This window comes from Sphaerodactylus townsendi, linkage group LG15 (assembly GCF_021028975.2).
Source record: "Sphaerodactylus townsendi isolate TG3544 linkage group LG15, MPM_Stown_v2.3, whole genome shotgun sequence".
NCBI lineage: Eukaryota > Metazoa > Chordata > Lepidosauria > Squamata > Sphaerodactylidae > Sphaerodactylus > Sphaerodactylus townsendi.
The window spans coordinates 21,721,320-21,735,345 of record NC_059439.1 but is presented as its reverse complement, the minus strand read 5'-3'; the positions used below and the strand labels follow the sequence as shown (position 1 = coordinate 21,735,345).

At 45.7% G+C, this 14,026-nt stretch overlaps 1 protein-coding gene across 1 annotated transcript in view; it reads right to left on the bottom strand.

Annotated features, from left to right (window-relative positions):
* Positions 1 to 1,404: 1,404 nt before the first annotated feature.
* Positions 1,405 to 14,026, bottom strand: part of LOC125444054 (deleted in malignant brain tumors 1 protein-like) — a 109,697-nt gene continuing 97,075 nt past the window's right edge. The window contains exons 20-26 of the mRNA XM_048516492.1: positions 13,344 to 13,658; positions 9,659 to 9,973; positions 7,276 to 7,590; positions 5,771 to 6,103; positions 4,376 to 4,699; positions 3,236 to 3,364; positions 1,405 to 2,881 (exon numbers count right to left, since the gene is read on the bottom strand). Of these exons, the coding sequence (XP_048372449.1) occupies positions 2,730 to 2,881; positions 3,236 to 3,364; positions 4,376 to 4,699; positions 5,771 to 6,103; positions 7,276 to 7,590; positions 9,659 to 9,973; positions 13,344 to 13,658 (1,883 nt within the window). The 3' untranslated portion in view covers positions 1,405 to 2,729. The remainder of the gene's footprint in view (positions 2,882 to 3,235; positions 3,365 to 4,375; positions 4,700 to 5,770; positions 6,104 to 7,275; positions 7,591 to 9,658; positions 9,974 to 13,343; positions 13,659 to 14,026) is intronic.

Below are 14,026 nucleotides of genomic sequence, written 5' to 3'. Positions count from 1 at the left end.
CCTTGCATTCGGATTTGTTCATATTCGGGCAGGAGATATTATGCCGATTTTGGCCCGAATTCGCCCAGATTGCCCCCAAATCTCCAAGCCTAATCAGCTGTACACCAGAATCTGGGGACATAAATTGAAATTCCTAAGTACCAGCCTAATTTCTCTAGAGCACAGCGTTGGACTTTCCAGCCTCGCCCTTTCCATGATGATGGGATGAAAAAAATATCGGGATCCTGTTTTAAATGAAACATTTCCTGGACATCATCCAAAATGATAGCACAACCTGATGACAACAGTGCTACAATATTTGTATCACTTCAGCTTTTAGTGTTATTTGGTTTACACGGGTCTGTGTTGCTGAACAGAGGTTCCAAACTAGGATGGTGCGGATTCTGTCATCTCTGCTGCAGGCTCCCTGTTTGCACAACCCCGTGAATGCACCCTTTCTGGGCACCAGCGGCCCCTTCAATTTAGCACAATCTGCAAAAGCTTTGGGCTTCAGCCATGCTAAGAAATCACTGGATTGACGTATTAGAACTAATCTGGATGCATTAACCAGAAGAACTTAAAAATAAAAGCTTTCATTTTGGCATATGGAACAAAGTAAGTGGACTGCATTCCATGTGTTTGGATAGTGAGAAAAACCTGTCATACGCTCTAGGATAGCTGCAGGCTAGCCTGATCCTGTAGATCTCAGAAGCTAAGCAGGGTTGGCCCTGGTTAGAATTTGGATGGGGGACCTCCAAAAATGCCAGGTCTGTTATGTGGAGCCACGCAATGGCAAATCACCTCCGAATGTCTCTTGCCTTGAAAACTCGATAGTGTTGCCATGAGTCGACTGTCACTTGATCGTGCATGCGCGTACTCCAGGACTCTCCCATTGGCAGGAAATGGTACAACCACATTCTGATAACTCTATAAAGGAAAGCCCCTATGCTTAGGGCCAGCATGGTGTAGTGGTTAAGAGCAGTGGACTCTGATCTGCAGAACCGGGTTTGATTCCCTACTCTTCCACATGAGTGGCAGACTCCTATTGGGCGAACTGGATTCGTTTCTTTGCTCCTACACATGAAACCTGCTGGGATAGTCCTAGTTCTCTCCACACTCTCTCAGCCCCACCTACCTCACAAGGTGTCTGTTGTGGAGAGAGGGTTACCTGCAATATATTTTTTGTTATATTTACTGTGTAGAAAATACAATTTTAAAGGGAGAAATGTGGCACTTAAAACTGACAAGGAAATTGACATCTCAAAGCCAAGCTAGACATTAAAGTAACCATAGACCCGACCTGTGTATTCTTGTAAATACTTTGAAAATCAAAAGGGGATCCTTTCAGCTCCTCCCTCTGCATCCCCTCTCTTTTCTTACTGTTTTAAAAATGAGTAAAACATGGAACCAGTCTTTCAAGCACAAATCTTTCCAAATGTATTTGGAGATTTATATTAGAAAGCAAAACAAACTGCGGGAGACAGATTATTAACATTAAACATTATATTTCTCTATTTTATATATATGTGAATTCAAAGGTTGGCATACCCTGGCAGGAGACCAGGAGACCGATCTAAACTTGGCTGGACAGGATGCTGGTTGTATACTGTGTAACTTTCTGGTGGTGTATGGGGAGGATGGTGTATGGGCAGGAATCAGCCTGGTGTTGGGTTCTTGCTGAGTATTGGCAGCCCTACCACCGTCCCCTGGACTAACTCGCCTTGTTTCTGGATTTGCTCTGAAGTGACACACATGAAAAACCACTTTTTAAGGCGCGATGATTACTTAAATCATTAAACATCAAGCAGAGTCAGACATATTTTAATAGTCATGATTTGAAAGCAGAAGCCAGCAAGCTCTCTTTTTCAGAATAGCTTTGCTGCTTTCCCTACTTGTACATCTCAAGGGTCCCCAACCTTGTTGGTCTTGTGGCACATTTGACATTCTGAGAGCATAATACTAGGCACTGCAACAAAATGGCTACTGTGAGCTGGGTGGGAACTTCCAGAAAATGGCTGCCATGGGAGCTGTGCCCATCCCAAGATGTTGTGACCTTCCTAGAATGTTAGGAGGTTGCAACCCAAGCATCTCCCTACCACAAAGATAGCTGCTGCTGAGTGGGCGCTCTGATGACATACAGGTGATGCCTCCTGAGCTTTTCTGAAGCATCTGCTGCTCTAGTGAGGTGGAGGAAAGACAGAATGGGCTCTCAGCTTTGATGAAGAAAACTTTGGGGGAAGCCAAAAGGGCACCATGAAACATACTGGCAGGTGCCAGGTATTCTCGGGCACCACTTTGGGGATCACTTATTTGTGATGGCAGTCTTCCTGTGTTCTGGGTGCTGGGTGCTGGGTTGGGGTTGTTGCCATCTTTTAAGGTTTTACTCTGAGCCCACTTATCTATAAAAGCTTATAGGGTGATCTTAGTGCAGTCGCTGTTTTTCAATCTAATGGTCTGGATGTATTCTTGTCAGGATAAACAGGCGGGGGGAGGGGTGGATTCTGTATGTTGTTCTGAGACCTATAGAAGAAAGGCCTCATGAAAATGGAAAATATGCCTATTTCCGAAGACTTCTGTCCCCATTGAATGGTTCTAATTTATTTTGTTTTCTCCTGGGGCATCTGCATATCCCTAACATAAGAGTTGATGACATGGGTATGGCCTCCCACTGAGAGTGGATGCAGAAGGACCTATCACCTTGTTTCTCACCTGTATATGCGCCCCTGGCCCTATGCTTAGCTCCCAGGCTCTCAATTACCCTGGTCTGTGGGAGATGCAGAGATGCTTTCCATCAAGCAGACGGTGTCAGAGGCTATCTCATGTACAGCTCCTTCCTGGACATATGAGTCTGGAGTGCCATTCACCATATCAGACTGACAAGTGATGTCTTTCATAGATGCCTCTGCAAGGAAAAGAGAGAGTTTTCAGCTCAACTCCACAATCTAGGATAAATTCAACTGCCTTGCTGGCTTAGCTCCATTCTTCCCATGCCTCAAGCCCCCCATTGCACCCTCTGCCACCTCAAGTCTCCAACTACACCATCCCTTCACCCCAAAGCCTCCCAATTCCACCCTCCCCCTTCCTCAAGCCTCCCCATTGACCCCACCCCAAGCTGCCCCATTCCACCTCCCCCTGCCCCAAACAGCAAGTCAGACCTGCCCACCAGATAAGGAGTGTGTAAGATAATTTCTGCCAACGTTTGGCTGGCACATCCAATCAAGTGTTAACGGCTTACAAAGCGGCTTGCGCTCCTTACTTTGTGTCCGAGTGAACAGATTCACCCACAATGGCTTCCCACTCCTCCGTTTCCGCAAGTACAGCAACGTCCCACCGAGAAGGGCAGCAATTGCCAGCACTACAACCACTGTAACAGCTACAGAAGACCCTGTGGGGCAGGAGAAAAAGAAATGTTTTGACCAAGGGAGAGGCAGCTGTCCTACATATTCCAGCAGCCTCCTTTTGTTACTGTCTTTAGAAAACGGTAGGGCAGGCAAATGAGCCGAGATCAGACACCAAGGCCTGTGAATTTCATTCAGCCTCCATATCTCCCTTCTTACTCTGAGGAGGGAGACAGACGCATACCAGCAGCCTGGTCAAGTTTATTTTGATACATGTCCCCTCTTCCCTGTTTCAGTTAGTCTTGCAACGTACCAGCACCCCTCGGCCATTTCTCCAGTCGCCTTATATTTCCTCATCCTCTCATTTAATTGCCATCACGCCGCTCTTAAACTCTGGGTTAGCCCCCCAAATAACTCCAGTGGGGGTAACCAAACAGGAATCATACTAAAATGAGCATTCATCTGGAAGAAGAGTTTTGATTTATACCCTGCTTCTCTGAACTGTAAGGAATCTAAGTAGCTTACAAACCCCTTCCTTTCCTCTCCCCACAACAGACACCTTGTAAAGTAGGTGGGACACACAGAACTGTGACTAGCCCAAGGTCACCCAGCAGGCATCATGCGTCGATCTATGGCTCCCAATCTTGATCCTCCTTGATCTCAGGTTGCAAATGCCTTAGCAGACCAGGTGCTCAGGAGCAGCAGCAGCAGCAGAAGGCCACTGCTTTCACCTCCTGCACGTGAGCTCCCAAAGGCACCTGGTGGGCCACTGCGAGTAGCAGAGAGCTGGACTAGAGGGACTCTGGTCTGATCCAGCAGGCTAGTTCTTATGTTCTTATGTTCTTAGGAGCGGGAAAACAAATCCACTTCACCAGATAAGAGTCCACAGCTCATGCGAAGGAGTGGGGAATCAAACCCAGTTCTCCAGATTAGAGTCCACTGCTCTTAAACACTTACACCACACTGACTCTCTGGACTCAAGGTGGCACTGGACTTTGGTTTCCTTTTGCTGCCCAACCCCTACGTGGTCCATAAAATGAGTGGAATCGTTGAAGTACCTGTGCTCCCCTCGCACACAGCTTCTGCATATACACCACAGAGGCATTTATGGCGACCTGCACTTTTCGCCTGGCACTGAGTGAGGGTTGTCTCTTCTCCGGTGCATTTCACCTCATGTAGCAATGCTGGGCCATGAGCGATACCATATTGATTGCCCACTGATGCGGACACTGCTGCACCGCAACCCAGTTGCCGGCAGACCACTGTGGCCTCTGTAAGACTCCAGCCGGTTTCACCGATGGAGACCCAAGAGTTGTTATGTTCTATCTCCACCCGCCCAGCACAGGAATTGGGTCCATTGGCCAATCGCACCTGGAAAAGACCTGGAAAACAAAGGAGTGAAGCTCACATGAGGTTCCTTAATCCCATCTTAACCACGTTGACAATTCAAGCAGGAAATCACTAACCAGTTGGCCCTAGACCAGGGGTCTTCAAACTATGGCCCTCCAGATGTTCATGGATTACAATTCCCATCAGCCCCTGCCAGCATGGTCAAGTGGTAGGGCTCATGGGAATTGTAGCCTGTAAACATCTGGAGGGCCATAGTTTGAAGACCCCTGCCCTAGACCTTTCATTAGAAGAACATCAGAATGCAAATGCTTGTCCAGTGGGCATTTAAAGTGCTGTTAAGTCACAGCTGACTTATGAGAACCCCACAGGAGTTTCAAGGCAGGAGATTGTTGGAGGTGGCTTGCCATTGCCTGCCCTCATGTCACAACCCGGGTGTTTCTTAGAGGTTCCCCCTTCCAAATCCTAACCAGGGCTGACGCTGCTTAGCTTCTGAGATCTATGAGAGCAGGCTAGTCTGAGGCTGTCCAGGTCCGGGTCAAGTGGAATCGTCATCCTAATAAATAATACAATGCTTTTCAAAGTGGTCCATATAAATTATCTCAGGCATGGGAATCAGGCTGTGGTCAGGGTGTAACCACCAGCTTGAAGTCGGATCCAAGCCACTGTCTTAAAACATTCACTGCTGGCACTTTTCCTTATAGTCTAGTTTCGTGATCATTAAATACACAATTGTAGCACAGCATTGGGTTAATTGAGAACAATCATTTGTCAAGCACACATCTAATTGGATTTTGGTAGAAGGGATAGAAAACAGCACTTCATTCTCTCTCACGTGTTCCCATTATGTTGGGCCCCTTCCACACATGCACAATAATAAGGAAGGGAAGGAGTTTGTAAGTCGCTTGGAGACTCCATACATTGCAAAAAGCAGTTATAAATCCAAACTCCTCCTCTTCTTCTTCTTCCAGACCCTAGTCCAGTCCTTTAACCTGATTCTACAGGCATCTCTGCTCTTCTCCTTCAAGTTGCAAAAGCCCTATAGTACTTTACATTAAAAAAGAGGTTCCATTATACACTATATGTACAATGTGACAGAAAGTTACCTGAGCATATGACACTTGCATCCTCTCCGTGGTTACAATTATGCTCTCCCGGGCCCTGTCCTTTGCAGTCTTTGAGGGACTCTTCAGACCCTGTGCAGTTCACATCATCCAACAAGATGGGTCCAGCCCCTTCTCCAAAGTGTGCTGAATGAGGGGCTTCCAAAGCAAAGCCGCAGCCCAATTGCTTGCACACGACGCTGGCATCCTCCATGTCCCATCCATCGTCACACACTGTTCCCCACTGCTGCTGATGTGAGACCTCGACCCTTCCAGCACAACTGTGCGCAGGACCATTCACCAGTCTGAGGCCACCCACCCTTATGAAGGACGTTTCTGCAAAGAGCCCAGCATGAACATTATTGGATGAAAGTACAATCCTTTTTTTAAAAAAAAAAATGAATTGCATTGTAATAAAATCAAACAGTTATTTTGGGAAACTTGCATATATTGGCTATTTGTCCGGTTTTACAATATCATTGTGTTCCAGCTCAAATTGTTGAACTTCTGATAATTAATATAAAGCTCAGTAATTTATCAATGTTGCCCTTAACACCTTTAGTTGCCTAGATCATAGTTGATATCATCATCATCAAATCCATCATGCTAAGTAGCATATCAGACAACCTCTCCAACCTTGAGTGAGTGTTTCAGCCTCTTCCTGTGCAATATTCAATGCCTTCAGGTCTTGCTTGAATGTGTTTCGGGGGCATCCTCGCTATCGTTTGGCATCAGGAGGTATCCACCTCATTGCCATCTTTGGTATCCAACCGTTCTCCACGCCAGTCGTTCATCCAGCCAGTCAAAGTCTTCTGGGTTGAACTGTGCTATGGAATTTGCACATACCGCTCCTTTGGAGGACCTCTTCGTTAATGATGTCACAATATCGGACTTTTGGGATTCAGCATAGGTACTTCTGTTGTTGATCCTTCCAGGACTCACTAGCACAAATGACCATCGGGATCACAATGGAGGTGAATGGGCAGAGCTTGATCTTTGGGGCAATGATTGGCGATGTGGTCATTCAATTCATTGTTCACTGATTTATATAGTCTAAGAAAACTTGCCATTGTCTCTTGTACTCTACAGGGTGTCCACTAGGTATCAAAGATGTTAATTTTGCAATTGTTGAATATTTGGTGAGCTTATTCATCTATCCCCTAAGATCTGGGTAAGGCTCAGCTGTCCACCTTGTTGCAAATACAATTCTGGCTGCGGTCAACCATATATTTAAATGATTCCGTACACTTTGGGTATATTGTTTGGCACAGTACTTAATACCATACATTTAGGATCTAACACAGCCCCTTCCACACATGCAGAATAATGCACTTTCAATCCACTTTGCAGCGGGATGCAATGCAAGTGTCAGTTTGTGGGGGGCGGGGGAGCTTTGCGCTTCACGTTCCCCAATGGCTCAAAAGGATTTTCTGATCCTATCACCCCCTGCCTTGGTACAATATACCTTAGCTCCATTTTTCAAAAATGCCACTTCTGTCATTCATTACCTGAACAAATAACTGCTGCATCTTGTTCATGGTTGCAATTATTGTTCCCTTGAGTATTTGCACTGCATTCTGCGAGGGCTTCTTCGGTGCCTTTGCAGTTTATATCATCCATCCAGATGGAACCCGATCCTGTTCCAAAATGAGCTCCGTGGGGAGCTGATCTAGCCTTTCCGCAGCCCAGCTGCCTGCATACAACATCAGCATCATTCATGTCCCAGGTACGATCGCAGACAGTTCCCCACTGGTCATTGTGGGGTGGACGAATTTCAACTCTTCCAGTGCAGCGGTTTGAGCCATTTACCAGTTTCAGATCATCTGAGAATAAAGCAGTAGAGGGATTAATATCATAGAGAACCTATCCAGATGGCTCTCAACAGAAATATCCAAAGGCAGCATGACTCAAAACAACTGTTCTTCTATTGATCCTCAAAACTGGGAAAGACCTTGCAGGGGTAAACGTGTGATGTTCCTCAAATTATGGGGAGAATGGCCAATTATTTGCTGCAAGTCATGTCCTTAAGAGGTATGTAAAATACGCAAGTATAAAATTATATTTAAATGTGAAATACTCTATACCTCTGGTACTCCTGGGTTATTATAGAAGGTGTATACAAGGAGCTCATTGTTATTTATTGCATTTTAATGGAAATTTAATTAATTTATAGCATTAATTAGTATATACCATTTATAGATCCTGGGGAAGGTTACACCTTTGTAGTAAATAGGCTGTGAATAACAAGTGGCTAGAAATATCTTAATCCTGCCTTTTAAGTGTAGTTGTACTATATCTGTTCACAATTCCGTGTACAATGGAATGGTCAAATTTTTTTAATCTATGTTATATTTTTATAAATGAAGTGGGATCTTAGAATGTAAAACTACTCACAGACGGCATGTACAACTCTTTTAAATTTAATAACGGTCTATATTCACGCTTGTATACCTTATGCCAATAAAGGTCTATTGTGATTGTGATTGTGATTGTAAGTAACAGAATATCAGTGGGCCTCTCTGTGTTGGCCCCTCACTTTATTTTATTTATTTAAACATTCGTACCTCGCCTTTTCTGTTGATTCAAGGCAGCTTAACAATGGTTGGTAAAACGTGCCCAGCTAAATCCAAAAATTGCATAACAAGCTGCAAATCCCTCCCCTGTCCTCCCCATAGAAGATGCTATTCAAGTCCCCTCAACAGCCCTGGCAAAGCAGCAGGCCTTCCAGCATCCCCCAAAGGCCTCCCAGAATGCCCCTCTCTCATCTCTTCAGGAAGCCCATTCCAAAGAGCTGAAGCCAAGACAGAAAAGCCCCAGGCTCTGGCCAGTGTCAGATGGGCCACCCTAACCAGTGGGATAGCCAGCAAGCTGATGGGCCACCCTGATGACCTTCACTAGTTCATAGGGACACGTGGAAGGAGGACAGATTGTATTATTGTGCTATTGCCATGAGCACCCATGTCCTCTTTACTTAGACTGGCTGATGAGGCAGACTAAATCAGTGGTGGCGAACCTATGGCACGGGTGCCAGAGGTGGCACTCAGAGCCCTCTCTGTGGACACACGCACACAGAGTTCGTCATGTGAAGGGGGGAAACGCCCTCCCCCCACACACACATCTAGGCTGGCCTGGGCCACTGGACTTGATGTGTGTGCACCTCAGTGAGCAGGGAGGACTTGGTGGGGGCTTGTGCTCCATGTGGCTGCTACCCGGGGGAGGGGGGGGCAGAGGCAGCAGACATGCTAAAGAGGCACAGAGTGGCGCATGTGGAACTTGCTGGAAGCTACAGCAGGCAGGCCCCTGCTCGAGGGGGTTATTCGGGTTAAATTGCCGCATTGGCACTTTGCGATAAATAAGTGGGTTTTGGGTTGTAATTTGGGCACTCGGTCTCGAAAAGGTTCCCCATCACTGGACTAAATGCTTGCATTGGGCAAGGAGGAGGTACTTATGACGTGTGTGTTGAAGGTGACATGTCATGACATTTTGGGTGACACACCAATGTTCCCCAACGTCTGTCAACAACTATTCTCCCTGTTTGAGTCTGAGTCATTTTTGTATTTATTTGCCGTTTCTTTATATAATAGATAGCGCCATGTACAAATGAACTGTAGTTTTTATTAAACAAGATAAACTAGGTAAAGAATGATTTATCTTTTGTTTGGGGGGGGAGTGACATACCATCAGAGTCAAATGGTGCATTTTCTGAATTTTTGACATGCCAAGCACAAAAGAGTTGCCATCACTGGATTAGATGGTTTTCATGGCCCCTTCCAACTCCATGATTGCATGATTTTGTGAAATATTGGAGAAATCTGTTTAAATACTTGCCTTTCTGGGGTTTTTTTTGGTGGGGGGAGTGTAGTGTAGGACATTGTGTGTGAATAGGCTTACCTGAACATATAACACCAGCATCTTCTCCATGGCCACAGTCGCTGGTTCCCCAAGGTCTCGCTTTGCATTCAGTCAGGGCAAGTTCTGTTCCAGAACATTCTAAATCATCCAACCAGATGGGATCTTCCCCTGGCCCAAACCGAGCTCCATGTGGGGCAGCTATGGCCGTTCCACAGTCAAGATTCCTGCATACGACTCGGGCTTCATTAATGTCCCAGTTGTCATCGCATACAGTTCCATATTGTCCCAAATGAAACACTTCCACCCTTCCGGAACACCGACTCGAGCCATTGATCAGCCTCATCTCTTTTGGGTCTAAAATGGGAGAAGAGATGCTGTAGAAACATCCCACGGCACCAGACATTGAAAGAAGGGTGTCAAAGAATGAGGTAAAAACGTCTTCTCACTCACATTGGTATTAGTTATTATGACCCTTTGCAGAACTGGCATTTCCAGACTGAGGCCTAACCTATTTATAATTCTGCCAAACATGGGTTATAAATAAGCTGAAACGGTGACACACAAAACAGAAAATGAAGCGACGAGTCTCAAAAACGTTACCTGCTTCAGGATGGCGGGGGTTGCAGTCCCAAATGTACGGAGAGGCAGAACCTCTGGACCAGTGTAATTGCTAGAACCACCCCTTACTCCCTTGTTTTTTTTGGACTGGGAGTTTGTTGCCTCTGGAGGACACAGCTCATCAGAAAACAAAGCTAGGCATTTCAAAGCGGGCCACCCAAGTTTAGGATGGTGATTGGAGTGACATCACCAAAAAAAGAAGGGAAATGAGAGATCTGGCCCAGGTGACATTCGGAAGCCCCCCAGTGCTGTTTGCAGTAAGCCCACGGCAGGCATAATATCATAACATAAAGGTAGGAGCCTCAACATGAGGTAATGGGAATTGTACTGCCACACATGGAGGGAATTGGAGCATCTTGGCCCACACATGAACCTCCCCCCTCACATTTTCACATTAGAAGCTGTGGTTGTCTGTGGCAGGCATAACTCATCTGAAGCTAAAACAAGGCGCCTCAAAATTGCCCTTTAGCTTCAGAAGGAGGATGGGTTATTGTAGTAAAATGAAGGGGATTGGAACGTCCAGTTCATTTCCAGACAAGCCCACCACAGGCATTGACATCCATAGTTGGCTGTGGAAGGTGTAGCTCATCCCAAAATAAAGCTAGAGGCCTCAAATTTGACCATGGGCTACTGAATGGTCATGGGAGTTGAAGTGCCAAATGTGAAAGGAATGAGAATACCCTGGCATGCACAAACCCCTCAGACCCTCCCCCTGCCACATTTTTGCCTTTGAAGCTATAACTGAGTATGGGCAGGCATAACTCATCTGGAAATAAAGTTAAAGGGTAAAAAATGGGCAACCAGCTTCAGCATGGTGGTGTGACTTGAGGTGCCATACTTAAAGGAAACAGTAAACCCGTGACATAAATTATCTCAGAACCAAACCTTCTGGTATTTGCAATGGAAGCCGAGGTTTGTCCATGAGAAGCCAGCATGGGCAGTTAAATGGGAGGGGGGGAAAATATCCCCTTCCTGACAAAACAAAGGGGGTTGAACAGTTTTCCTGGCCTATCAGAACCTATGTGATATAGTGGTTAGAATGTCAGACCAGGAACAGAGACCCAGGTTGGAACTTCTGCTCTTCCACACAAGGTTACTGGATGACATTGGGCTAGTCACATCACATAGCCAGGCCTACTGGATTGGACTCCCCACTCTTCCACATGAGTGGCAGTGGGAAGAGTTAAGCAAACAACACTTAGGGGAAGGATGTGTTTGGCATGTGTAATGGACTGCACAGGGAATGAGAGTTTCAAAAGGTGCAGGATCTGTCTAAACGCCAGGCTGTTTATGATCAGAGTGGGGAATAAGTCTTTTCGAGCCTCCCAAACACCACCAGGAAACCTCTTTGGGGATGGTGGCCAGGTGGGGCCACAGCATCATGATCGGGTGCCCAGCTCTTAGATGGGCCTGCCCATGTGTTGAGAAGGTAAGGGGGGGGGGGGGCAGTCTTAGCATGAACATGCAGTTGCATCCTCAAACTGACAAACTGCTGTCTCATCTATCCTGAAATTGGTGTCCTCAATATTTCATTGAGCCAGCATGGTGTAGTGGTTAAAGTGTCGAACTAGCACCTGGAAAACCAGGTTCAAATCTCCACTGGTGCTATGGAACCTTGCTGGGTGACCTTGGCCCTGATCTCAGCCCTGGCCCTGGCTAGTATTCAGATGGGAGATCTCCAAAGAACACAAGAGACATGATGCAGAGGCAGGCAATGGCAAACCATCTCTGAATACCTCTTGCCTTGAAAACTCTACAAGGTCTCCATAAGTCAACTGTGACTTTATGGCAATATATATATGTGTAGTTGTATATCTAAGTTATATATCTAAGGTTGAATTAAAGGACATTTTCATGAGAATCTGCTTTCAGTAGTAAAATGTTAACACTGCAGCAATGCAGCTATTAACTGGGACATTTATCATCATCATCAACAACAACAACAACAACAACAACAACAACAACAACAACAACAATAATAATAATAATAATAATAATAATAATAATAATAATAATAATAATAATAATAATAATAATAATAATAATTGTATAATGCCCTCCCCGGAGGGCTCTGGGTGGTGAACAACAAAATACACAGATAGAGCACAAAATAAATCAATGGATACCAGAATTAATCAAATAAATAAATATGGCTCTATGCATATTAAAACCAAACCCCATTAAAACACAGCGTTCTAATATCAAAACACAACAGATGGCAACCTACTATCAGATTCCCTAAGAGAGGGGGGGATGGCAGGATCCACCGATGTTATAAAAGGAGGGGGGCCATCAGCGGCCAGCCTCCCCAAAGGCCCGGTGGAACAGCTCAGTCTTGCAGGCCCTGCGGAACTCAGTAAGATCCCGCAGGGCCCTGATAGCTGGAGGGAGAGCGTTCCACCAGGCAGGGGCCAGAGCTGTAAAAGCTCTGGCCCAGGTAGAGGCCAGCCGCATCATTGAGGGGCCAGGGATCACCAGCATCACACAAGGCATCAGGTGGCATTGCTACTGTTGGTTGAAGAAGGGTTTATTCCCTTTTGAAGAAAACATCACTTCCCCACAATGACCTTATGATGACATTAGGCAGCTATATGAAATAGAAAGAGATGTAATTGACCCCAGGCAACTTCAGACCACTAATGAGGAAGAAGATCAGTCACATGGTGTAGTGATTAAGAGTGATCAACTCTAATCTGGTGAACTGGATTTGTTTCTCTGCTCCTCCGCATGAAGCCTGCTGGGGGGCTTTGGGTTGGTCACAGCTCTCTCAGAACTCTCTCAGCCCCACTTACTTCACAAGGTTGGAAAGGTGGTTGTAAGCTGCTTTGAGACTCCATAAAGGCTGAGAAAAGCAGGGAATAAAACCCAACTCTTCTTCTTCTCCATCTCTCAAAGGCTCATTCCTCACATGCAAAATAATGCACTTTCAAACTGTCTTCAGTGCTCTTTGAAACTTTGCGGAATAGCAAAATCCACTTGCAAACAGTTGTGAAAGTGGTTTGAAAATGCATTATTTTGCGTGTGGGAAAGGGGCCATAGATTAGATAAAAAGGTATCATTTTTTGGACAGACAAGGATCTATTTTTGTGGAAGTGAATAACAAAACATAGGTTACCTGCACACTCAACGCCAGCATCTTCTCTGTGTTTACAGTTGTTAATGCCCCACGAGCTCGATGTGCACTCACTGAAGGAAGTTTCTGTCCCAACACAGTTGACATCATCCTTCCAGATGGGTCCTGATCCCTGTCCAAAAAAGGCCTGTGTAGGGGCTTTTAAAGCAACACCACAGCCCAGCTCTCTGCAAATGACTTCAGCCTGCTTCATGCCCCAGCGGTCATCACATATGGTCCCCCACTGCTGGTCATGGAATATCTCAACTCTCCCAGAGCAACGACTTGAGCCATTCACCAGTCTGAGTTCTAAAAGGAGGGAAAAGGCTGAATGTCAGGGGGTGCTATCTAGGTGATTGAGATACATTCCCGGAACTTTGCAACTGCTTAAAATGACAAATTGCGGTTTCTAGAAAGATATATGTAACCAGCCTGCTTTATGTATCCACTGCCATCTATGCATTCTTTCCTTGGTCTTTACTTTATGGTTTCACTCACTTTGTAGACAACTGGGCTTCTCCTGGTACTCTTGTCCTATGGGAACTTTGGTATATCTGTAGCCTCTTAGGGTTGGAAGCCAAGTGGCTTTCTTTCACTATCTGCCATTGACCTTGGGGAGCCTTAGCTCCAAAGACTGTTTTTCACAAACTCTTGGGAAAACGGGAGGGATATGGGGG